General features: G+C 38.9%; 1 protein-coding gene and 1 pseudogene across 4 annotated transcripts in view; one reads left to right on the top strand and one right to left on the bottom strand.

Moving 5' to 3' along the window:
• The window catches only part of RBBP8 (RB binding protein 8, endonuclease), a 151,232-nt gene that overhangs the window by 26,665 nt on the left and 99,167 nt on the right, over positions 1-25,400 (top strand). For all 4 annotated transcript variants that reach the window (XM_037805974.1, XM_037805973.1, XM_037805972.1 and 1 more), the window contains exon 4: positions 22,913-23,008. In XM_037805974.1, coding sequence (XP_037661902.1) covers positions 22,913-23,008 — 96 coding nt within the window. The remainder of the gene's footprint in view (positions 1-22,912; positions 23,009-25,400) is intronic.
• LOC119511506 lies at positions 4,219-5,089 on the bottom strand (annotated as a pseudogene).

The raw sequence follows: 25,400 nt of genomic DNA, 5'->3' as shown, positions 1-25,400 counted from the left end.
TAAACCAGAAGGCTGGTTTATTAAATCATCAGTGGACTGCAACTGTGATTGATGATATCAACAAAGGGAATGTCTGCCACAACAAGAGAATGCAATCAGTTGAAGATTTTTAAGGACGGGAGAGAGGGGACTTTCACTACTTCTTTGGCTAACCAGTGAAGCATTTCCTGAGTTCATCAGACACCTTCAATCTGAGTTGCCAGTTTGCTGCCTGAGGAGTTCATTGAAAAACTTCATTGGCATTCGTTTGCTGCCGGCGCTACAGAATTTGGACTCATGCATACCCACAGTTGCATGAGACACTTTTATAAAATCTTATATTTATAGATATCTCTTGTTGATTCTGTTTTCCTAGAGAACCCTAACTAATAACAGGGAGGAGGTGGAGAAATAGGAACATTGTTGGTGGGAAGGTAAAATGGTACAGCTGCTATAGTAAACAGTTTGACAGTTCTTCAGGAAATTAAGTATAGAATTACCATATGTCACAGTGGTTTAAAGGACAAATTTTAGCTTGTATATTTGTTACTAGAATAAAAATTTTTAAAAACATAAGACTGTACAACACAATGAGCTGTAATGTAAACTATGAACTATAGTTAATAGTACAATTATAATTGTATTCTTTCATCAATTTTAAAAGAAGATACCACACTAATGCAGTATTTGTTCAATGTAAGGGAGTATAAGGGAGCTGTTTTTTCTGAATGATTTTTCTGTAAACATTCCTATACCATATAGGTATATGTGTAAACATATATGTAGTTATATTTTATTATTCTAATAAATTATTAAAAAGAAAAAATCACAATAATTACATTTTCCATTGATACAATACGAAGATAAAATTTATTATATTCAGTTATCAAGCTTCCTGTCATTTATTAAGAAAATTACCTTTTTAGCTGCCAAAAAATTAAAAAATTCCAAAATATATAAACTGCTCCCTACAAATAAACCCTTATTTTCTTCTAAGTGATTAACTTGTTCATGTTGTAAAGGAGTGTTGACTTTATGCAAAAAGGGTACACGTGGTTGTTGTTAGCCTCTGGATTTGGGAACTTTGCTGTTATAGGAGTTCTCTGAAGGATTTAAGTTTCTGAAGAATAAACTTAGTGAGTGATACTTTTTTAGATTCTCAGATAGGGGTCCGGTATTCCTTAGGGTTTTGGGGGACTGCTGTTGACTTGGGTTTATCATATTGTAGTCATTTGGCATATCTAGGTGAAGCTTTCTTAAGAGTAACCTCCAGGACAGCCTCTTGACTTTATTTGAATTCTCTTAGCCACTGAAACCTTATTTTGTTGTCTTTCTTCCTACTTTTGGTCAAAAAGGGATTCTCAACCCCTCGATGCCAGGGTCAGGCTCCTTCCCAGAATCCGTGTGCTGCATTGGCAGGGAGGCTCATTGCGGCTTCCTGTCCCATGTCGGGGGGAGGGTGATGAATTTATTTGAGAGTTTGGCTTAGAGACAGAAAGTCCACATTTGAGGAAGAAAAGAGGTTCTCTGGAGTTGATTCCTAAGCATAATTATAGGTGGTCTTAGCCTACCCTTTACAACCATAAGTTTCACCAGAGCAAGCCTCAAGATCGAGGGCTTGACTTATGAAGTAGAGGATTCCTAAGTTCACATTACATATGTTATGTCCACAATAATCCATCTATATCTCACATTATCATCACTTAGTTGTACAATCCTCATCACTCTCCTTTTTAAACAATTCTCATGACCCAAAACACCTTGTAGCACTTTTCAGCCATAATTATTTGTCCCTAGTATTTTTGTGGTACTAGTATGATATTCTTAATAATTATAGTCCCAAGTATGCAATAGGTAGATTTTTCCCATATACTGTTCTGTTTTCAACTCTCTGTACTAGTGTCCTACTTAGAAGTATAGCATGCAAGCACCTATCTATATTTGTAGTGCTACTGTGGGAGATATGCCTTTAAACAACCCCTTTCAATCCTGTTCTCCTTCAGTACAGCTCTGATACTTACAATCCCATTAACAAACAATCATAACCCCATCCATTTCCATACCTTTGAATTCATCCTCATTATCATATCTGAACATATTAGATTATCATTCCCCACACTAGCTTCTAATGCTAGGTCCCCAATATTCTACATTATAAAATGTTGATTTTGCATTGTTCAGGGAATTCATAGAAGTGGTAGCATGCAATATGTTTCCTTTTGTGTCTGATTTCACTCAGCATTATATCTTCAAGGTTCATCCTTGTTGCCATATGTTTAAGGACAGTTGTTCCTTCTTACTGCTGCATTATTCCATTGTGTGAATATCCACTTGTCACGTTTTGTTTATCCACTAGTCTGTTGAAGAACACTTGGATTGTTTCCATCTCTTGGCAGTTGTGAACAGTGCTGCTATGAACATGAGTGTACAATGTCTGTTCGTGTCCCTACTTTCAAATCTTCTGTGTATATACTGAGAAGTGGTATTGCCGGATCACAGGGTAATTAAATATCTTGTTTTCTGAGAAACCGCCAAACTGTCTTGCACAGTGGCTGTACCATTATACAGTCCCACGAGCAATGAGTAACAGTTCCAATTTCTCCCCATTCTGTCCAGCATTTATTGTTTCCTGTTTGTTTAATGGCAGCCATTCTTATTCGTATAAGATGGTATCTCATTGTGGTTTTGATTTGCATTTCCCTATTAGCTAGTAAAGATGAACATTTTTTCATGTGTTTTTTTAGCAATTTGTATTTCCTCTTCAGAAGAATACCTTTTCATATCCTTTGCCCATTTTATAAGGGAGTTGTTCGTACTATTGTTGTTGAGTTGTAACCTTTATTTATGCAGGATATCAGTCTCTTATCAGATATATAGTTTCCAAATATTTTCTCCCATTCAGTTGACTGCCTCTTCACCTTTTTGACCAAGTTTTCTGAGACACAGAAGCTTTTGATTTTGAGGAGTTCCCATTTATCTATTTTTTTTTTCATTGCTTGTGCTTTGGGTGTAAGGTCTAAGAAGCTCCTCCTATTACTAGGTCCTGAAGATGTTTTCCTATATTATCTTCTAAGAGTTTTATTGTGCTGTCTCATATTGAGGTTTGATCCACTTTGAGTTAATTTTTTTATAGGTTGTGAGGTAGTGGTCCACTTTCATTCTTTTGGTAATGGGAATCCAGTTCTCCCAGCCCCATTTGTTGAAGAGACTGTTCTGTCCCAGTTCTGTGGATTTGGGGGCCTTATCAAAAATCAGTCAACCATATATCTGGGGATCTATTTCTGAACTCTCAGTTCAATTTTATTGATCAGTATGTCTGCATTTATGCCAATACCATGCTGTTTTGACCAATGTGGCTTTGTAGTAGGTTTCAAAGTCTGGATATGTAAGTCTTCCCTTTCATTCTTCTCTTTTAGGAAGTTTTTGGCTATTTGAGGCCCCTTTCCCTTCCAAATAAATTTGATGACTAACTTTTCAAAGTCTGCAGAATAGGTTGTTGAAATTTTTATTGGAATAGCATTGAATCTGTAGATCAGTATGGGTAGAATTGACTTCTTGATAATGTTTAGTCTTTATCTTTGAGCAAGGAATGTTTTTCTACCTATTTGGGTCCTTTTTTAAATTTCTTTTAGTAAAATTTTGTAATTTTCTGTGTAGAGGTCTTTTATGTCCTTGGTTAAGTTAATTCCTAGGTACTTGATTTTTTAGTTGCTGTTGTGAATGGAATTTTTTTTATTTGATTGCCTCTTCAGTTAGGTCAGTACTAGTGTATAGAAACATTACTGACTTATGTGCATTAATCTTATATCCTGCCACTCTGCTGAATTTTTTTTTTATTAGCTCAAGTAGCTTTGTTGTGAAAATTCTTAGGGTTTTCAAAATATAAGATCATATCATCTGCAAATAATGACAGTTTTACTTCTTCTTTTCCAATTTGGGTACCTTTTATTGTTTGTCTTGGCAAATTGCTCTGGCTAGAACTTCTAGCAAAATTCTGAATAACAGATGTGACAGTGGGCATCCTTATCTCATTCCTGATCTTAAAGGGAAGGCTTTCAGCTTCTCGCTGTTGAGTATTATGCTGGATGTTGAGTTTTCATATATGCCCTTTATCATATTGAGAAAGGTTCCCTCAGTTCCTACCTTTTGAAGTGTTTTTTTTTTTTAATGTTTTATCATTCCTTTTATTATTAGACTGATAAACAGACACTGAAAAGAGAGATAAATTTTGTATTATCCAGTAAATCTATTGAATATTCCCTAAAGAATATGCATTTTACATAAGAAAAAAATGATTTATCAGTATTCATATAATATTGTTCCATGTAGGAATAATAGTAGACAACATTAAATCCAACTCTTGTCAGACCACCCATGTGTCTGTCAATCAGAACACAAACGATATACTGCCTCCTAATCCCAAAATTTATAGGCAAAGATATTTTCAGAAATACATATTATGAAACAGATAAAAACCTAACATAAGTTCTTAAGGCAAATAGCTATGAAACCTTAACAACAGGCTCCTTAGTTTCTTTTCTTCTAGGGATAGATTCATAAATCATTTGGAAAATCAGCCTGGAGGTAAACATAATAAACCACATTTTCCTCTCATTCTTGAGTCAACCATTCTTGAGAAATGATCAGGCAGCACCTGTTGTTGAAGATCACAATAAAGCCTGAATCTGATACTGAAGCCCTGGTTCTGGATTAGTTTTCTGGCTTGGACTGGTCAGAAGTCACTTCCTTCAGAAGCTTCATTAGTGAATTTAAGCGAGTATGTGTTAGCATTATCTTCTCTTTGAGCTCTGTAATCTTTTCTGATAGAGGTATGTTGTGAATTTCTATTTCAGATGCATTCACCATGGCTTTTGTTTTTAAGAGCTAGCACACCATTTTGTCAGTGGAAAGGCAGAAGTGACCTCTCACGGCAGCCAGGGCAGCATGGGTAGAATATAGATGGAAACCAACGGGAATCTCACAGAAATTGCAGAATAAGAGGTTGTAACGGCTGCCTTTGAGCGAACCTTCAATGCCAACTAATAAGGGCGCTTCTAAAATGACGTTCTTCATGACTCCAGCGTGTCCCATTCCATGGAAGTCGTAAAAGGAGGTGCGCCAATCGCCTTCCGAGCTCCCTCATCACAGAAGCTGTCCCGCCGCAACTTTGCATAACGCGACCGATGCCGCCGCTGCCCAGCCGCCGTTTTCCGCAGCCCTCCCTGCTGTTTTTTTTTTAGAATTAACACATTTTTCTTGAGCTGGCCTGAGAGAGTTTCTTCATCTGGCCACCAAGAGCCCTGTGGAACACTCTGGCATAGACTGAAGGGTTCTTTAGTCAGAAACAATTATAACCACAAAATACAATTTTTTTTTTTTTTTTTTTTTTACTTATGAAAAAAACCTACAGAATCCTGTTACATTGTTTCTTTCTATTGCCATGTCTGAAGATAAGTCTTAACACCAAAGCAGAAATCAACAGTTAAAGAACCTTTACAAAATGATGTGCACATTTTAGAACAGTGAAAATGTCCCTGCAACTAAAATGAGAAAGCATTTCTACTCATGGAATAAGTAGAAAATGATAGTAATTACTGACCTTCAAGTATACTTAGATTATTTATTAATATTTTCTCCAGAGATAAAAGGGACAACAGGATGTCAGTCAGACATCAATTATCCACAAGCAATTATTACCACTCCATTTTTTTTCTATTTAAATGGCCTTCTTAAAATAAATATTTGCACCATAGTACAGAAAACTAATCAATAAGAAGAAAAATAATTTTTTCAAACACAAGAGAGTACACATAGGCTACAGGAGGCAAATCATAACAGAATGGTGAAGCTGTGCAAGGAGAACAATCAGAAAATTAAATGGCAAAGGAGATTTCACTAAATGCCAAATGCAAAAGGACACCCAAGCAAAGCCTTTCAACTATTTCACAGAATTCTGGATGGTAACAGGATCTCTAAGGAGTTGGAATCAAATTCTGGCAATTATTGTCTCTCCAGTGATTCTAAGAGCTGACTCTGATCGTCACACTGGAGGCTGAGACTATTTCATTAAAACACCCTTCCACAAAAAAGGGTTTCATAATCTTAGGGAGCCCAAAATGTGTTTTAAAAGGAAACAAGACGATAAATGCTGTAACACTCAGTTGGCTTAAAGTAAATAAATCTGTATTAGGGTTCTCCAGGAAAATCGAACCAAAACACCCATAATAATGACATTTATTATAGGAATTGGCTCATGCAATCGTGCAAGTTTGAATTCCGTAGGGCAGGCCGCAAGCTGGGAATGCCAATGTAGGTGACAATAAATTCCCAGAAGCTGGCTGGCAGAAGCAGAGACAGAATTTCTTCTTTCTGACTGCTGAGATCATCAGTTCTCCTGTCAGGCCTGCAACTGATCATTGCCAAACGCTGTCTCCTTTGTTGACTGTAGATGCAATCAGCCATAGACGCAACAACTGATTGATGATTTGAATCCATGAAATAGCTTCACAGGAACCATCAGGCCAGTGCTTGCTTGACCAAACTACAAGATAAGATAACCTCCTCTGTTTCCATTTTCTTCATCCTTATATGAAAATTGAATTGCAGACTCTGGGGGATAAACAATAAAATGCCGTAATGTAAAACCAAAGCCCTGAGATGTTCTTTTCAGCATAACTGTTTTGGGGCCTGGCCATGAGAAGGTTTCATCTTCGGATGGTGATACAGTTTCACTTTGTTCTTTTCCATCTTTATTTTTTGATACCTCGCAGGCCTTCAGCTGGTCACCATCTCCCGCAGGCAGGCCGGGCCGCCGTGTGGCCATCATTTCATTTCAAATGGCCAAGGAGGAGCAGCTCCTTTGGAGTCCACATTGGGGGGGGGGGGGAATGCCACCACCCACCAAAAAAGCGAAGACTTCCACGCCAGGCTCCCGGGCGGTGGCGCTGGCAAAGCAAACCGCGCTGTCACGGAAGGCAGGGTCCCGCGGGGCCCCCTCGAAGCGCCGCGACGATTTCTAAGGACTTGGGCCGGCTTCGCCGTCCTCTTCCATATCTTGAGACGGGGGGACGCGTCTGGGTGGGTCAGGGCCCCTTCTGCCGCGGGAGGGGAGGGAAGCGGCGCCGCGAGGTGGGACTTCGGGATCAGGGAGTGTCCTCTCTCGCCGACGGCAGCTATCTTCCCGGGGTGGGGGCTGGGGGCGGTCGCGGGACGTCTCATCTCATGCTTTCCCTCGCTGTGGGTCCGCTGCGCGGCTGGCGGAGGCCCGGGACGCGGCTGCGCCCCTCCTCCTCCTCGCCGCCGGCCCAGCGGCCCTGGCCCTGGGCGCTCCCGCCGCCCTCCCCGCCCGCTGAAGTGTTTTTATCAAAAAGGAATGTTGAATTTTGTCGTAAGCTTTCTCAGCATCTATCAAAATGATAATTTGATTTTTCCCTTTTGTTTTGTTAATGTGTTGAATTACATTAATTGATTTTCTTTTGTTGAACCACCCTTGCATGCCAGGAATATACCTCATAGGCCGTGGTGTATAATTCTTTTAATGTTCCTTTGGATTCAGTTTGCAAATATTTTGTGTAAGATTTTTGCGTCTGTATTCATTAGGGACATTCGCCTATATTTTTCCCTTTCTGTATTATCCTTATCTAGTTTTGGTATCAGAGTGATATTTCCTTCATAGAATTGAATTAGGTAGTGTTCTTTTTTTCTTCAGTTTTTTGAAGGAGTTTGAGCAGGAATGGTGTTAATTCTTTTTGGAAAGTTTGGTAAAATTCCCCTGTAAAGCCATCTGGCCCTGGGCTTTTGTTTGTAGGTAGATTTTTGATGACTCATTGGCTCTCTTTTCTTGTGATTGGTTTGTTGAGGTCTTCTTTTTCTTCTTGGGTCCATCTAGGCTGTTCAAGTATTTCCAGGAAATTATTCATTTCCTCTGAATTGTCTAGTTTATTGCCATACAGTTGTTCATGCTGTCCTCTTATGATTTTTTTTTTATTTGCTTCTGATCCATAGTAATTATCCCCTTCTCAATTCTGATTGTTTATTTGGGTCTTCTCTATTTTCAACTTTGTCCTTCTAACTAAGGGTCTGTCAATCTTGTTGATCTTATCAAAGAACCAACTTTTGGTTTTACTTATTGTCTCTTGTTTTTATTCTCCAGTTCATTTATTTCTGCTTTAATCTTTGTTATTTCTTTTCTTTCACTTGCTTTAGGGTTATTTTTCTCATCATTCTCTAGCCTCTTCAGTTCTTCAATTAGCTCTTTGGTTTTCAGTCTTTCTTGCTTTTTGATATATGCATTTAGAGCTATCAGTTTACCTCTCAGCACTGCCTTCACTGCATCTCACAAGTTTTGATATGTTGTGTTCTTGTTTTCTTTCATCTCTAGAGATTTACCAATTTTTCTTGGAACTTCTTCTTTGACCAACTAGTTGTTTAGGAGAGTGTTGTTTAATCTCTGTATGTTTATGACAGATCTGAATCTTTGATGATTATTGATTTTTTAGTTATATTTCATTATGGTCAGAGAATGTGCTTTGAAGAATTTCAGTTTTTTTAAATTTATTAAGATTGTTTTGTGCCCCGGCATATAATCTATCCATGTGCACTAGAGAAAAATGTGTATTCTGCAACTTTGGAATGTAATGATTGATATATGTTTGTTAAGTCTAATTCATTAATCATATCGTTTAGGTTCTCAGTTTCCTTTTTGGTCCTTTGTGTAGTTCTAGCTGTAGAAGAGAGTTGTCTGTTGTAGTCTCCCATTATTATTGTAGGTGTGTCTGTTGTTCCCTTCAGTTTAGCCAATGTTTGTCTCATGTATTTTGGAGCTCCTTGAATGGGTACATAAACATTTATGATTGTTCTTTCTTCTTGCTGAATTGTCTCTTTTCTTAATATATAGTTTCCTTTCTTGTCTCTTATGACATCTTTGCAGTTAAAGTCTGTTTTGTCCGATATTAGTATAGCTACCTCAACTTTCTTTTGATTGCAGTTTGCGTAGAATATTTTTTTCTATTCTTTCATGTTCAGTTTCTTTGTTTCTCAGGGTCTAAGGTTAGTCTCCTGTAAACAATGGATAGTACTTTTTAATAAATTCTACCAGTCTGTATCTTTTAATTGGAGTGTTTAATCCATTCACATTCAAAGTTATCACTGTGAAGGGTGTTATTAAACCAGCCGTCTTATCCTTTGGTTTTTAGTTGTTAGATCTATTTTTTTCCCTTTCTCTCCTTTTTTTTTCTTTAAGTTACTCTTAGTAACTTAGTTCTGTGCCCTTCTCCAGACCAATCTCTCTCTCTCTCTTTTTTTTTTCCAGCTGGTAGAGCTCCCTTTAGTATTTCTTGCAGGGCAGGTCTCTTATTAACAAATTCTCTCAGTGTTTGTTTGTGAAAATTTTAAACTCTCCCTCAATTTTTTTTTTTTTTGGAAATAAATTCCAAGTTATAGGAACACTTGCAAAAACAACACTAACCCCATATACAGAATTCCATCATATCCTGACCCCCCTCCCCCGATAGCTCAATCCACCAACTTTAACATGCTGTCACATTGCTATTTCTTTTCCTCCCTCCCTCCCTATCATCCATCATCTATTGCTCTGTTTTCTGAACATATGAGAGCTAGCTGCACACATCCTTGAACATACACTATAATTCACGTATACACTTCCCATGAACAAGAACATTCTGTTATGCAATCCCATTAAGTGCAGCTAAGAACTACAAGAGATTCAACAATGGTACAAAACTTACATTCTATATTTCCTTTTCCTTATGTCTCAGCTGTGTCCCTTTGAGCCACCTGTCCTCTATCCTCCAATACCATCCAGTTTCATCCTTAGCATTCACTTGTCATCTAGACTGTCTTTTTTTTTTTTCAGTTGTGGAAACATATATGCAGCCTAAATCTTCCCATTCCACCCCCTCCCTAGCCTTCCATTAGTGGGTGTGCTGGTTTGAATGTATTGTGTCCCCCAAATGCCATTATCTTTGTAGTTTTGTGGGGCAGACGTTGATGCTGGTTGGATTTGCTTGGAATGTGCCCCACCGAGCTGTGGGTAATGATTTTGATGAGATGTTCCCATGGAGGCATGGCCCCACCCATTCAGGGTGGGCCTTGATCAGTGGAGCTATATAAATGAGCTGACTCAGAGAGAGGGAACTAACTGAGTGCAGCTGGGAGTGATATTTTGAAGAGGAGCAAGCTTGCTAGGGAGGAACAGCCTGGGAGAAAGCCGTTTTGAGGCCGGAGCTTTGGATCAGACGCCAGCTGCCTTCCCAGCTAGCAGAGGTTTCCCGGACGCCATTGGCCATCCTCCAGTGAAGGTACCCAATTGCTGATGTGTTACGTTGGACGCTTTGTGGCCTTAAGACTGTAACTGTGTAGCGAAATAAACCCCCGTTTTATAAAAGCCTATCCATCTCTGGTTGTTTTGCATTCTGCAGCATTAGCAAACTAGGAACAGTGGGATTAATCACATTTAGCATGTTGTAATGCTCTTTCCCACCATCCATTACTAGAAATTTCCTTTCACCTCAAACAGCAACCCTACACTCATTTCTTAACTCCCCATTGCCCCTTCCCCCATTTCTCTTAACCCATACTCTATTTTTCATCTCTATGTTTATATTCTCTGATAATTTCTTTGTGTTTACTGTGGGGCTTAAAATTAACCTCTTAAATCCATATCAATCTCGTTTTTCATTGATACCACCTTCACTTCAATAGGACACATAAACTATGTTCCTATACTCCTTCATTCCCCCACCTTTATATAGTTGTCTAAAATTACATATTTTACATTGAGTTCAAAACCACTGATTTTTCATTAGAGTTTGTGTATTTTATATCATGTAGGAAGTAAATAGTGGAGTTACAGTTCAAAAATTATTGACTTCTATTTGTATTCCATTGTGGTTGGAGAATGTGCTTTGAGTATATTCAATTTTTTTTTTTTTTAATTTCTTGTGGCTTGTTTTATGTCCCAGCTTATGGTCCCTTCTGGAGAAAGACCCGTGATCACTAGAGAAAAATGAGTGTCCTGGTGATTTGGGATGTAAGGTACTATATATGTCTGTTAAAATTCTCTGTATCTCTTTGTCCTTTCTTTGTTTCTCTGTTGGTAGGGCTCCCTTTAGAATCTGAATTAGGGCAGGTCTTTTATTGGCAAAGTCTCTCAGCATTTGTTTCTCTGTGAAAAATTTAAGCTCTCCCTCAAATTTGAAGGAGAGTTTTGCTGGATAAACTATTCTTGGTTGGAAATATTTCTCTCTCAGAATTTTAAATGTCATGCCACTGCCTTCTCACATCCATGGTGGCCGCTGAGTAGTCACAACTTAGTCTTATGTTGTTTCCTTTGTATGTGGTGAATTGCTTTTCTCTTGCTGCTTTCAGAACTTGCTCCTTCTCTTCAGTATTTGAGAGTCTGATCAGAATATGCCTCGGAGTGGGTTTATTTGGATTGATTCTATTTGGAGTTCGCTGGGCATTTATGCTTTGTGTATTTCTATTGTGTAGAAGGTTTGGGAAGTTTTCCCCAACAATCTCTTTGAATACTCTTTCTAGACCTTTCACCTTCTCTTCCCCTTCTGGGACACCAATGAGTCTTAAGTTTGGACGTTTTATTTTATCTATCGTATCCCTGAGATCCATTTTGATTTTTTTGATTTTTTTCTCCATTCTTTCTTTAGTTCTTTCATTTTCTGTTCTGTGGACTTCTAGGACACTGAGACGTTGATTAACTCCCTCTAATCTTGTATTGTGAATATCCAGAGTCTTTCTAATTTGGCCAACAGTTTCTTTTATTTCCATAAGATCTTCTATTTTTTTTATTTATGCTTGCAGTGTCTTCTTTATGCTCTTCTAGGGTCTTCTTTATGTCACTTATATCCTGGGCCATGGTCTTCTTGATGTGCTTTAAATCCTTTGCCATGTTTTCATTCCTCTATTGTAGTTCTTTGATTAATTCTGCCAAGTACTGAGTCTCTTCTGATATCTTGATTTGTGTGTTTGGAGTTGGATTCTCCATATCGTCTGGTTTTATCACATGCATTAAGATTTTCTGTTGTTTTTGGCCTCTTGGCATTTGCTTTGCTTGACAGGGTTCTTTCAAGCTTTAAAAAAAAGATACCAATCTAATTTTTCAGAAACACAGTTTGGTGACGTGCACTTTCTCTAACTAACCAGCAGATGGCGTCTGTGAGTCACCTATACCCCTCAAGTTAGTTCTCAGCCTTGTTCCTGCGGTGTGTGGGGAAATGATTCTTGTGGGGTTTGGTTGGAGAACTCAATTTGGGTGTGTTGCTGGAGCTGTTCACCCTCAATGTGGGGCGTGTGTATGGGTGGCCAGGGAGGAAGGGCAGCTTTAATATTCAAATCCTCCGGATTCCCAGAGACTCCAGGCTGCCGCAAGAGTCTATGCCTTCATTTCAGTGCAGCCCCAGACCCTCTCTTCGCTGACCCACAAACCACTGGACTTGGCGTAGTGTCCCTGGGTTCTCCGAGTGGGTCCCCCCTCCCAGCCGCAATCCTCCAGGAGCTCTGCCGTGGGAATGCCGTGCTACGTCACAAGTGCACACCATCCCTCAAGGGAAGACCCAGGTCGCCGGGCCGTGCAGCGGCTCTCTCAGCCTGATGCAAAGATGGCCGAACGGGGCGTCTCAACCCTGCCCCTCCTCACACAGTTCCTCCTTCCCAGCTCTGAGACAACTGGTGGGGCTCTGGGCTTTGGACACGGCCCCGGGCAGGAGTTTATCCAGCCCTCTGGGGAGCCAGCTGCGAGCCGCGGGGATTCTTTCAGCTTCCAGCTCTCCCCTCCGTTCCTCCGGCCCCGAGGGTATCTGCAGCGGACTATCCTCCAACCCAAACACCGAGAGGCCAGCCCAGCCCCCTCTTGCTGTGTTTTACTGCGTGGTTCCCACTCCCGCAACTGCAGCCGCTCCTGGGTTTTTCCCTTTTTTTCTTTTTTTTTAAAAAAGAGCCAGTCAGTCTCCAAACGCCAAGCCCTGACTTCCCCACAACGCCGCGTGGCTGCAGGTCTTCCAGCCAGCTTATTCACTAGTTTCAGAATGCAGACTCCCAGTTTCACCAAGTATACGGCCCCTGTGATACTAGCAGACCTCATCCAGCTAGCGCATCGCTGTAACCAGTATTCTGGGTCACTTTCTGGTTTTTATCTAGTGTTTTTCACAGAGGTGTTTTTTCGCCCTGTCTCACCTAGCCGCCATCTTAGTTTCTCTCTCCCTCAATTTTTAAGGAGAGCTTTGCTGGATAAAGAATTCTTGGCTGGCAATTTTTCTCTTTCAGAATCTTAAATATGTCATACCACTGCCTTCTGGCCTCCATGGTGCCCACTGAACAGTCAGTACTTAGTCTTATGTTTTTTCCTTGTATGTAGTGATTCACTTCTCTCTTGCTGCATTCAGAGCTCTCTCCTCTTAAGCATTTGAAAATCTAATCAGTATACGTCTCGGAGTAGGTTTATTTGGATTTTTTCTATTTGGAGTTCGTTGGGCATCTTTGATTTGAAGGTTTACATCGTTTAGAAGGTTTGGGAAGTTTTTTCCGACTCTGTCTTGAAACACTCTTCATAGTCCTTTACCCTTCTCTTCTTCTGGGATACCAGTGTTCTTACATTTATTTGCTTCATGTTGTCCGTCATTTCTCTAAGATCTATTTCAAAATTTTTTAAATTTTAATCACTGTTCTGTTGCGCATTCACATTTGATTACCCTGTCTTCTCGTTCACCTATATTTACTTCTGCCTGTCAAATCTGCTGTTATGTGTCTTTAGTATTTTTTAAATTGATCCACAATGTCTTTTATTTCCATACGGTCTCATGGGTTTTAATTTACTCTTTTGAATTCTTCTTTATGGTCTTGTAGAGTCTTCTTGATTTCCTTTATGTCTTTAGCTATCTTGTTGAAGTTGTTTTGAAAATCTGTTTATTTCTTTAATTGATTGCTCCAAATTTTGTCTTTTCCGGCTTTGTAATTTGTTCGTTTGGCTTGTCCATGTCTTCTAGATTCTTCAAGTGCTTTGTGATTTTCTGTTGGCTTCGAGGCATTTCCTTTTCTTGATAAGGTTATTTTGGTAAATGCAGGATTATTTGACCTTTTATATATAATTTTGGAGAGCTACAGCTTTCTGGCTTGCAGTTTCCAAATCCTACCAGTATGTGGAGCTCTTGAGCTATAGCTTGTTGAGATGTGGTTTCCTTATCCTACCAGCAGGAGGCTCTCTCAAGCCAGTCTTCCTCAAGCTTTTCTGGTGTTATGGGCGGAGTCTAAACTAGCTGGGGAACCAATCAGTGCACTGGTTCTCCATGTACACTGGAGACTGCCTGCCCTGTGACTGTGGTGTTGGCCCTGAGCAGTTAAGCAGGGAATCCTCTCATGGGCACCCTGCAGATGGAACATGCTTTGTTCACTGCATGCCCTGCATCTGTGAGTCTCTAAGGTGTAGTAGGGGTTCCTGATTGTCAGTATGGCACCCTCCCCTTTTTTCTGCTTCTTTCCTGTGCACCCACCCAGACTTCTATGGTGGGAGAGCAAATGCTGCCTCCTGGGTTCCCTCACGGGAGCTTCTGGCCATCTGGCTGTGGAGAATCACCTCCCCATCTAACTGCTGCTGGCCCGGAGGCAGTCCCAATGAGAACAAACTCACCCTACCCCTTGAGCTGCTGTCTCATGTTTCTCTTGGCGTCCCCTCAGCGTACTGTGGGGGACCTTCTGTGGCCAGTCACACACCGCAATCCTGGGCATTCTGTACCTTCATTGAGGAGAGGCCCATGCCACCTCACCTACTCTGCCATCTTCCCAGAAGTCCATAAATTATTTTTTAAATTAAAGAATTTCACTATTGCAAAGAAAAAATATTGTAAAATTATAGAGGACTGTTTTCATTATCACAAATAAGATTCTTTTTAGAGTGTAACTTGAACATAAATCATTTTCTCCATTTTCTTTATTCACTATATTTCCTATTTCTCCCCCTTTCTTCTTTTTTTTATGTTCAGTTTTATTGAAATATATTCACATACCATACAGTCACCCACAGTTTACAATCAGTTCATGGTGACATCATGTAGTTGTGCATTCATCACCACAATCAATTTTTGAACATTTTCATTACCCAAAAATAAAAATGAGAATAAAAATAAATGTAAAAAAGAACACCTAAAACATCCCTTGCCCCCATCCTCCCATAGTTTTCATTTAATTTTTGTCCCCATTTTTCTGCTCATCTGTCCATATACTGGATAAAGGGAGCGTGAGCCATAAGCTTTTCACAATCACATGGTCCCACCATGTAAGCTACGTAGTTATACACTCATCTTCAAGAATCAAGGCTACTGGGCTGCATTTTGACAGTTTCAGTTATTTCCTTCTAGCTAGTCTAATATACTAAGAACTAAAAAGGGACATCTATAATGTATAAGAATACCCTCCAGAATGACCTTTGGACTCCGTTTGAAATCTCTCAGCAACTGCAACTTTATTTTGTTTCATTTCGCTTCCCTTTTTTGGTACAGAAGTCTTTCTCAGTCCCACATTGCCAGGTCCATGCTCATCCCTAGGAGTCATGTCCCACATTGCCAGGGAGATTTACACCCCTGGGAGTCATGCCCCACATAGTGGGAATGGCAGTGCATTTACCTACTGAGTGTGCTTAGAGAGAGGCCACATTCAAGCAACAAGAGGTTCTCTGAGGGAGACTCTTAGGCACAATTGTAGGTATGCTTAACCTCTCCTTTGCAATAACAAGCTTCATAACGGCAAGTCCCAAGCTTGAGGGCTTAGCCTACTAAATTGGCAGTTCTCAATGTTTGTGAGAATATCAGTAGTTCCCCAGGTAGGGAAGTTTAATATTTCCACATTGCCCTCAGTTCATTGGGGGCGGGGGGCAGGTTGATGGTGGTATTCAAATACATTTTTATTCTCTGCCCAAATTACTTTGGAATGTATCAGAATTTCACACTAACCTGTACAAACCTACCAGATCTCACTTCCTATTCAAAGTTCCGTGTAATTATGCTGTTTGAATAAGCTGACTATACAAGGTAGATTATTTACTGTCCTACAGAAAATATATATCTCCCACCAAATAAACATCTCTTTCCTTGGTCTCACACAGAAGTTGAAGTGGTTTTTTTTTAATTTGTTTTTTTTCTTCATTTTATTGAGATATATTCACATACCATTCAGTTATACAAAACAAATCGTACATTCAGTTGTTCACAGTACCATTACATAGTTGTACCTTCATCGCCTAAATCAATCTCTGACACCTTCATTAGCACACACACAAAAATAACAAGAATAATAATTAAAGTGAAAAAGAGCAATTAAAATAAAAGAACACTGGGTGCCTTTGTCTGTATGTTTGTTTGTTTGTTTCCTTCCCCTATCTTTCTACTCAACCATCCATAAACTAGACAAAGGGGAGTGTGGTCCTTATGGCTTTCCCAATCCCATTGTCACCCCTCATAAGCTACATTTTTATACAATTCTCTTCGAGATTCATGGGTACTGGGTTGTAGTTTGATACTTTCAGGTATCCGCCACCAGCTACGCCAATTCTTTAGAACCTAAAAAGGGTTGTCTAAATTGTGCGTAAGAGTGCCCACCAGAGTGACCTTTCAGCTCCTTTTGGAATCTCTCTGCCATTGAAGCTTATTTCATTTCCTTCACATCCCCCTTTTGGTCAAGATGTTCTCCGTCCCACGATGCCGGGTCTACATTCCTCCCCGGGAGTCATGTTCCACGTTGCCAATGAGATTCACTCCCCTGGGTGTCTGATTCCACGCAGTGGGGAGGTCAGTGATTTCACCTTTCAAGTTGGCTTAGCTAGAGAGAGAGGGCCACATCTGAGCAACAAAGAGGAATTTGGGAGGAGGCTCTTAGGCACAATTATAGGGAGGCCTAGCCTCTCCTTTGCAGCAACAGTCTTCCCAAGGGTAAATCTTGTGTAGAGGACTCAACCCATCAAACCACCAGTCCTCTATGTCTGTGGTCATGTTAGCAACCATCAAGGTGGGGTAGGCCAATACTCCTGCATTCTCCACAGGCTCCTCAAGGGGGCTCTACACATTTTTTTCCTTGTTTTTTTTTTTTTAACTTTTATTTTTTTCCTTTTTTAAATCAACTGTATGAAAAATAAAAAAAAAAATTTCATTAAAAAAAATACAATAAAAGAACATTTAAAAGAGACCATAACAAGGGAGTAAGAAAAAGACAACTAACCTAAGATAACTGCTTTACTTCCAACATGTTCCTACTCTACCCCAAGAAAGTTACCTAATATAGCAACATTTCTGTGAACTTGTTCCTACTATACCCATCAGAAATTAACAGACCATAGTCATTCCTGGGCATTCCCAGAACGTTAAATAGCTTATCTGTTCTTCTTGGATTATTGTTCCCCCTTCCTTAATTGCTCTCTATTGCTAGTTCCCCTACATTCTACATAATAAACCATTTGTTTTACAATTTTTCAAAGTTCACATTAGTGGTAGCATATTATATTTCTCTTTTTTGTGCTTGGCTTATTTCGCTCAGCACTATGTCTTCAAGGTTCATCCATGTTGTCATATGTTTCACGAAATTGTTCCTTCTTACTGCCGTGTAGTATTCCATCGTGTGTATATACCACATTTTACTTATCCACTCATCTGTTGAAGAACATTTGGGTTGTTTCCATCTCTTGGCAGTTGTGAATAATGCTGCTATGAACATTGGCGTGCAGATATCTGTTCGTGTCACTGCTTTCCGACCTTCCGGGTATATACCGAGAAGTGCAATCGCTGGATCGAAGGGTAACTCTATATCTAGTTTTCTAAGGAACTGCCAGACTGAATTCCAAAGTGGCTGAACCATTATACAGTCCCACCAACAATGAATAAGAGTTCCAATTTCTCCACATCCCCTCCAGCATTTGTAGTTTCCTGTTTGTTTAATAGCAGCCATTCTAATTGGTGTGAAATGGTATCTCATTGTGGTCTTAATTTGCATCTCTCTAATAGCTACTGAAGCTAAACATTTTTTCATGGGTTTCTTGGCCATTTGTATTTCCCCTTCAGAGAACTGTCTTTCCATATCTTTTGCCCATTTTATAATTGGGCTGTCTGTACTATTGTCATTGAGTTGTAGTATTTCTTTATATATGCAAGATATCAGTCTTTTGTCAGATACATGGTTTCCAAAACTTTTTTCCCATTGAGTTGGCTGCCTCTTCACCTTTTTGACAAATTCCTTTGAGGTGCAGAAACTTCTAAGCTTGAGGAGTTCCCATTTATCTATTTTCTCTTTTGTTGCTTGTGCTTTGGGTGTAAAGTCTAGGAAGTGGCCGCCTAATACAAGGTCTTGAAGATGTTTTCCTACATTATCTTCTTGGAGTTTTATGGTACTTTCTTTTATATTGAGATCTTTGATCCATTTTGAGTTAATTTTTGTGTAGGGTGTCAGGTAGGGGTCCTCTTTCATTCTTCTGGATATGGATATCCAACTCTCCCAGCCCCATTTGTTGAAAAGACCATTAGGACCCAGTTCAGTGACTTTGGGGGCCTTATCAAAGATCAGTCGGCCATAGATCTGAGGGTCTATCTCCGAATTCTCAATTTGATTCCATTGATCTATATGTCTATCTTTGTGCCAGTACCATGCTGTTTTAACAACTGTGGCTTTATAACAAGCTTCAAAGTCAGGGAGTGTAAGTCCTCCCACTTCATTTTTCTTTTTTAGAGTGTCTTTAGCAATTCGAGGGATCTTCCCTTTCCAAATAAATTTGATAACTAGCTTTTCCAAGTCTGCAAAGTAGGTTGTTGGAATTTTGATTGGGATTGCATTGAATCTATAGATGAGTTTGGGTAGAATTGACATCTTAATGACATTTAGCTTTCCTATCCGTGAACATGGAATATTTTTCCATTTTTTAAGGTCCCCTTCTATTTCTTTTAATAGAGTTACGTAGTTTTCTTTGTATAGGACTTTTACGTCTTTGGTTAAGTTTATTCCTAGGTACTTGATTTTTTTAGTTGCTATTAAAAATGGTATCTTTTTCTTGAGTGTCTCTTCAGTTTGTTCATTTCTAGCATATAGAAACATTACTGACTTATGTGCATTAACCTTGTATCCCGCTACTTTGCTAAATTTGTTTATTAGCTCTAGTAGCTGTATCATCGATTTCTCAGGGTTTTCTAGATATAAGATCATATCATCTGCAAACACTGACCCACAAGTCCTTGGTATGGCTCCTGAGACTTGCGAGTGGGTCCCTCTTCCAGGCCGTTCACCCCCGGTCCTCTTTTGAGGGATGACTGTGCTATGTCACAGGTGAGTTCCGTCCCCCCAGGACGGTTCTTGGCTGCTGGGCTGTGTAGGGAGGCTCCCAGTCTGCTGAAATAATGGCTGAATGGGGCTTTGTTAATTCACACTGCTGCATCTTCCCAACTCTGGGACAACCAGCTGAGGGTGCAGGGAAGGCTAATGTCCACACCCAGTTTTGTGGTATGTGCCTGATATTTGAAGCACTTCCGTCACACTGGGTTGTCTGGGGCAGCTCTGGGCTAGGGGGCTGGCGATGGGCAGGAGTGTTACCTGTCCACGAGTATGATGGCTGTGAGCGGACACCCCCCTTTTCTTGGGAAGTTGTGGTGTTTAGTGAATTTTCTCAGCCACTGGATTATTGCCTTTTGTCTCAGAGCTCTCTTAGTTCTGCTCTTGTCTTGACCTGCCCAAATTGCAAGTCTTTGAGGCTTTCTGTATTGGTCTTCCTAGAGTAATTGTTTTAGAAAAAGAAAAAAAGATTAAAAAAAAAAAATGGGCCCCCCTCACAGATCTAATGGGTTATTGAAATGCTAGGAGACAAAGCAATTAGGGCCATTAAGGAAAGGTCTACAGGGCAGAGAGATCAGCTTTTCTTCGGGATTTGCATATGAGCCTCAGGGCCTGAGCTCTGCCCTTTCCCTTTCTATGTTCACCAGAACTCCAAAAATCCTCTGCTTTTATTTTAGAGTTTTTCTTGCTGTTTTTTGCTATGCCTGTCTCCTCTGCTGGGCTGGCTCTCTCAGATTCTCTGGTGTCTGGTCTCAGTCTATCTATGGTTGGAGTTTGGATCAGTAGAATGAGTTTCCGATAAGAGCTGCCACTGCAGTTCTCCCTTCTCCTTCCCAGCAGTGACGGCCCCTCCTCCCACGGGAGTGAGCCTGGTAGGGAGGGGCGTGGGTCCCCTGGCCGCAAATCTTACAGATTTCACTGATCTTAGCAGTTTGACTTGTTCATGAGTGTTGTATGAAGTATGCCCAAAGTCAGATTGCTCTGTGGTGTCCAGTCCACGCAGTTCCTGCCTTTCTACCCACTTTCCTGGAGGAGTAACTAAAACATACAGCTCACCAATCCGTCATGTTGCCCCACCTCCAGAGGTTGAAGTTTTAAACACAGTCAATATCGTCCTTTACCTTTTGGCCTGATTTGCCTTAGTCCTAACGAGATCTGCTTCATTCATATTTCTAATTGAAGTCTGAACTCTTTTTCAGCTTTTCTTTTAACAGCTGCTGAGTCTTAGGTGTCACATCGATACTCAAAGTTCCAGTCTCTCACTTTATTCTGCCCCCCTTACCCACCATTGCCCCCCTTATACATAAAATGTGCTTTTAAAGTAATGAGAAGTCTGGTGAATGCAGTATATGAATGCTTAAAAGGGAGAGAAAGAAGGGAGAGGTTGTGGAATCCATCTCATTAGTTACATTTTCATATTCAAGGTTTACCCGGTTTTTCACAGCAGTTACATTTATAATATTCCATTACCTTGAAAAGACAGGAGGCCACCTACTAGAAAATGATACTAAAACTTGGGTAAAATGCTGCCAGTGGGTTGGGTGCGTTGATACTACCTTAAAGGTGACGTTGATGATTGATATACTAAGAATTAACTTCCTTTGGATGAGACCCAAGGTAGACTTGTTTTACAGGACAGTTGCCTCTTACCTGTTTTTAAAGTTGTATGACTTTTTCTGTATTGTTTGGAATTCTTCTGTTTGCTTTCCTAAGGAATTCTTTAAATTATTCCTACAATTAGTAGAATCTCATTATGTTTACCATTGAGTTGACATGAATATTTTATTAAGCAATTGAAGTTAGTTTTAATACCTCTGGCTATTAGTCTACCTAATAATCTGGTTATAAAATCAATACTATCAATTTTCTGAATCATTCTAAACAGCACAGTAATAGAATATATGAATTTGGGAAAATTAGGCATCACATTACTATTACAAAATTCTCTATTTTTGTTCCTGATTTTTAAATATCCCTTTTCTATGAACTTTTCACTCCTCAAATATGTATGTATTTATATAATTCTTCAATATATGAATCTGAAATTTAACATTTGATTGTTGTATTTTTATGATACAGATTATTTAGATTAAATTCCAAATTTGAATGGATTTTTGCATGTAACAAGTTGTTAACTTTGAACACATCTTTAATTGTGCCCCCACAATTAGACAAGTTATTGATCTTGGTTATATTTGTTGAATACTCCAAAATAGGATCATTGAAAACCTGGAGCTGCTTCTGAATTAAATGAATATTCTAGAAGTATTGGAAGATCTCTATTCTTTTATCAAATGAGAAAGAGCTGAATTTATAAACTTCCGGTTATCTATTACTATCTGTTGTTTCCAAACTTTCAGATGTCTACATATCCTCCTATATATGTATTTATTGTATAGCGGGAGGATGTCACTCTTAACTGATTATAGTTTTTCAATTGATATCTGTACTATTTTAAAAATATTAAATACCTTTTCTCTATATTGGTACCTGACCTTTTGGCTTAGTTGTTTGACTTACCCATTTTTCTGCCAGTGATTACATTCCACGTTCTGTCCACTTTGACACAATCCTTTTGACATCTACATTTTTGTGTGTAGTATTCTAGTTTACCACTGTTATTTGATTTGATCTTCTAAATCCCTTAAAGGAATGGGGGAAGATGTTTAAACCACAGTATTACCCTGTATTTTGAACTTCAAGACCACACAGAAAATCCCAGTTACATTTCTAATGGATTTTCTTGAAGTAAAATATGTCTATACTTTGTGAATATTTTTATAATGATGGTGGGGAAAAATATGACATAACCTTGGAAAGTAATCAGGTTCTATCAGAAGAAAATTTTAGGTATCTTTATTTGCCATAAAATCATTATGGCAAATAGTTAAAGTTTACTACAGTGGCAGAACTTTTTTACATGCTATTATATGCTATGTTTTATATTCTATACATAGATTTACACTTAATCCTTGTAACTGCCTTATGCAGTAGAAACTAAAGTATCCACATTTTTTGATACATAGAGAGTTTAGGTTACTTGTGCCGGGTCACACACCTAGCAAATGTTGGAGGTCAGATTCAAACCCAGACGTCTGAATATAGGGTTTATGTTCTTCCACTGAACTTTAATACTAGGTTAAAAAGTGTAAGCAAAACAGAATTAATGAAATAGAAAGTATAAATGCCCCATAATTGGAATAGGAATGATATAAGAATAGAGATGTCTGTTGCTTACATTAATAAGTGTATACAAAAAAACAGTTAAAGTTGTATTTTGATAAAATTTATATTTTGATAGCTATTTTGACAAAGTTGAATCATTGGTGAAATCAGAATCCACTCTTTTAATCTGTGTTTCTGCATTGTGTAATGAATCCTTGATACTTAGGATAATATTTCTCTAGAGTATATAAAAATACTGCAGAGCAAATTCTGGTATAATTTGCATTCTGATTAACAAGAAATTCAAACCTTGAAAACTGTTTTGTTATAAGAAATTCATTGTATATAAATATTGCGACCATACTTTGGATTTCTTATAACAGAATTATCCTGTTGAGCACTTTTTTCTCTTAAAACCTGTTTGTTTCTTGACTTCTAGAGATGCACAAAGGCTGGAAGAATTTTTCACCAAGAATCAACAGCTCAGAGAGCAGCAGAAAGTCCTTCATGAAACCATTAAAGTCTTAGAAGATCGGTAAGTCTGGTACTTGGGTCTTTTTGAGTAAGAGGTGGTTTTCCCTTTCATAGGGAGAACTTTGGTGGTGTTTTTTTACCCCCTAGATTTTTTTTTTAATTCAATTTTATTGAGATATATTCACATACCATACAGTCATCCATGGTGTACAATCAGTTGTTCACAGTACCATTATATAGTTGTGTATTCATCACCACAATCAATTTTTGAAGATTTTCATTAGCACACACACAAAGGAGTAAGAATAAAAGTTAAAGTAAAAAAGAATACCCAAAACATCCCATACCCCCCATCTCTCGCTATTATTCATTTACTTTTTGTCCTCATTTTTCCATGCATCTGCCCATACACTATATAAAGTAGTGGGAGCCACAAAGTTTTCACAATCACACGGTCACACAGTGTAAGCTATATAGTTATATTAGTCTTCAAGAATAAAGGCTACTGGGTTGCAATTCAGCAGTTTCAGGTATTTCCTTCTAACTATTCCAATACTCTAAAAACTAAAAAGGGATATCTATATAATGCATAAGAATAACCTCCAGAATGACCTCTCAACTCTGTTTGAACTCTCTCAGCCAGTGAAACTTTGTTTCATTTCTCTTCCCTCTTTTGGTCCAAGAAGGCTTTCTCAATCCCACAATGCCAGAGCCAAGCTCATCCCCAGGAGTCATTTCCCATGTTGCCCAGGAGATTTTCACCCCTGGGAATCATGTCCCACATAGGGGAGAGTGCAGTGAGTTTACCTGCAGATTTGGGTTAGAGAGAGAGGCTACATCTGAGCAACAAAAGAGGTTCTCTGGGGGTGACTCTTAGGCATAATTTTAAATTGGCTTAGCCTCTCCTTTGTAGTAACAAACTTCATAAGGGCAAGCCCGAAGATCGAGGGCTCAGCCTTCTAAATTGGTAGCCTCCAGTGCTTGTGAGAATATCATTAATTCCCTAGGTAGGGAAATTTAATATTCCCACATTTTCCCGTGGTCCCTAAAGAGGGTTTTGCAAATACATCTTTATTCTCTGTCCAAATTACTCTGGGATGTATTGGGGCTTCACACTAGCCTGTAGAAACCAACCGAATTTCACTCCCGATTCAACCTTCCATGTTTTTTTTATTTGAGAACTGATACGTATTGAGAGGCTCACTTTGTACCCAGACATTGTTCTAGTACTTAACCTTCATATTAATGCTATCACGTAGATATTTTACATGAGAGGAAACTGAGCTGGCAGAGAGTTTAGAAACTGTACTGAAGATCACATAATAATTAGGTCAGATCTGACCCTAAACCCTCCAGTTTTTACTGTTTTATTACGCCTTATCTATATGTTGTCTTAATTTTATAAATGTTGCATGAATGAGTTACCCCTTAAATGATCATCTCAAGACTAATGATGCTTGACATTAAGTTACCAAAACAGATACATGGAAATATTAAGTCTTCAACACTGCCTATTATCTATTTTCTTGGAAGTTTGTTTTGTTTTGTTTTTGTCATTTTTCTTTTAAATTGCTGCTAACTTAAATACTGTCTTCAAATGTCTGTGTCAATAATGTTTGGTAAAGTTTTGCCTTATTTGATATTTCATATTTTATGTCATATGGAAAGAAAGAGATCTAGAGCAAGCTTTAAAAAGCTGTAAAAATTAATGTTTTGCCAAGGAAAAAGAAACATTTTTTTCTTTAAATTTTTTAAACAGTGTTTCTGAAACTTGGTACCTACTCTCCATAAAATGAAACCGTTCTTTCTTGTGCTAATTGTGAAAACATTGTGTGATGTTTAGATGGAAGGGATTACCCAGTAAAGGTAGATTAGATAATAAAAAGTTCTAATTTTTTGAGGTTAATTTATATGTTACTGCTTTTATTACTACATTTAATAATCCTTCAAGGAAAAGTATTTCACTGAATCTCAAGATGCAGTCACTGTGCAGAGGGGGGTGTAAGGAAGGGGTGTGGTATTCTTGGAATTGGTGTTTGACCTTTTTATTGTATTTTACTTTTTGTTGTTGTTGCTTCTTAGTTGTCATTTTTTTCTTTTCTTTTTTTTTAAATTCAGTTTTATTGAGATATAGTCACATACTCTTCTAGTTTGCTAGTGCTGCTGGAATGCAAAACACCAGAGATGAATTGGCTTTTATAAAAGGGGGTTTAATTTGGTCGCACAGTTACAGTCCTAAGGCCATAAAGTGTCCAAGGTAACACATCAGCAATCGGGTACCTTCACTGGAGGATGGCCAATGGTGTCCAGAAAACCTCTGTTAGCTGGGAAGGCACGTGGCTGGTGTCTGCTCCAAAGTTCTGGTTTCAAAATGGCATTCTCCCAGGACGTTCCTCTCTAGGCTGCAGTTCCTTAAAAATGTCACTCTTAGTTGCACTTGGGATATTTGTCCT

This window comes from Choloepus didactylus, chromosome 16 (assembly GCF_015220235.1).
Source record: "Choloepus didactylus isolate mChoDid1 chromosome 16, mChoDid1.pri, whole genome shotgun sequence".
In the NCBI taxonomy this organism is placed as follows: domain Eukaryota; kingdom Metazoa; phylum Chordata; class Mammalia; order Pilosa; family Megalonychidae; genus Choloepus; species Choloepus didactylus.
Note: the sequence above shows the minus strand (reverse complement) of the source record. Positions and strands in the feature narration are given on the sequence as shown.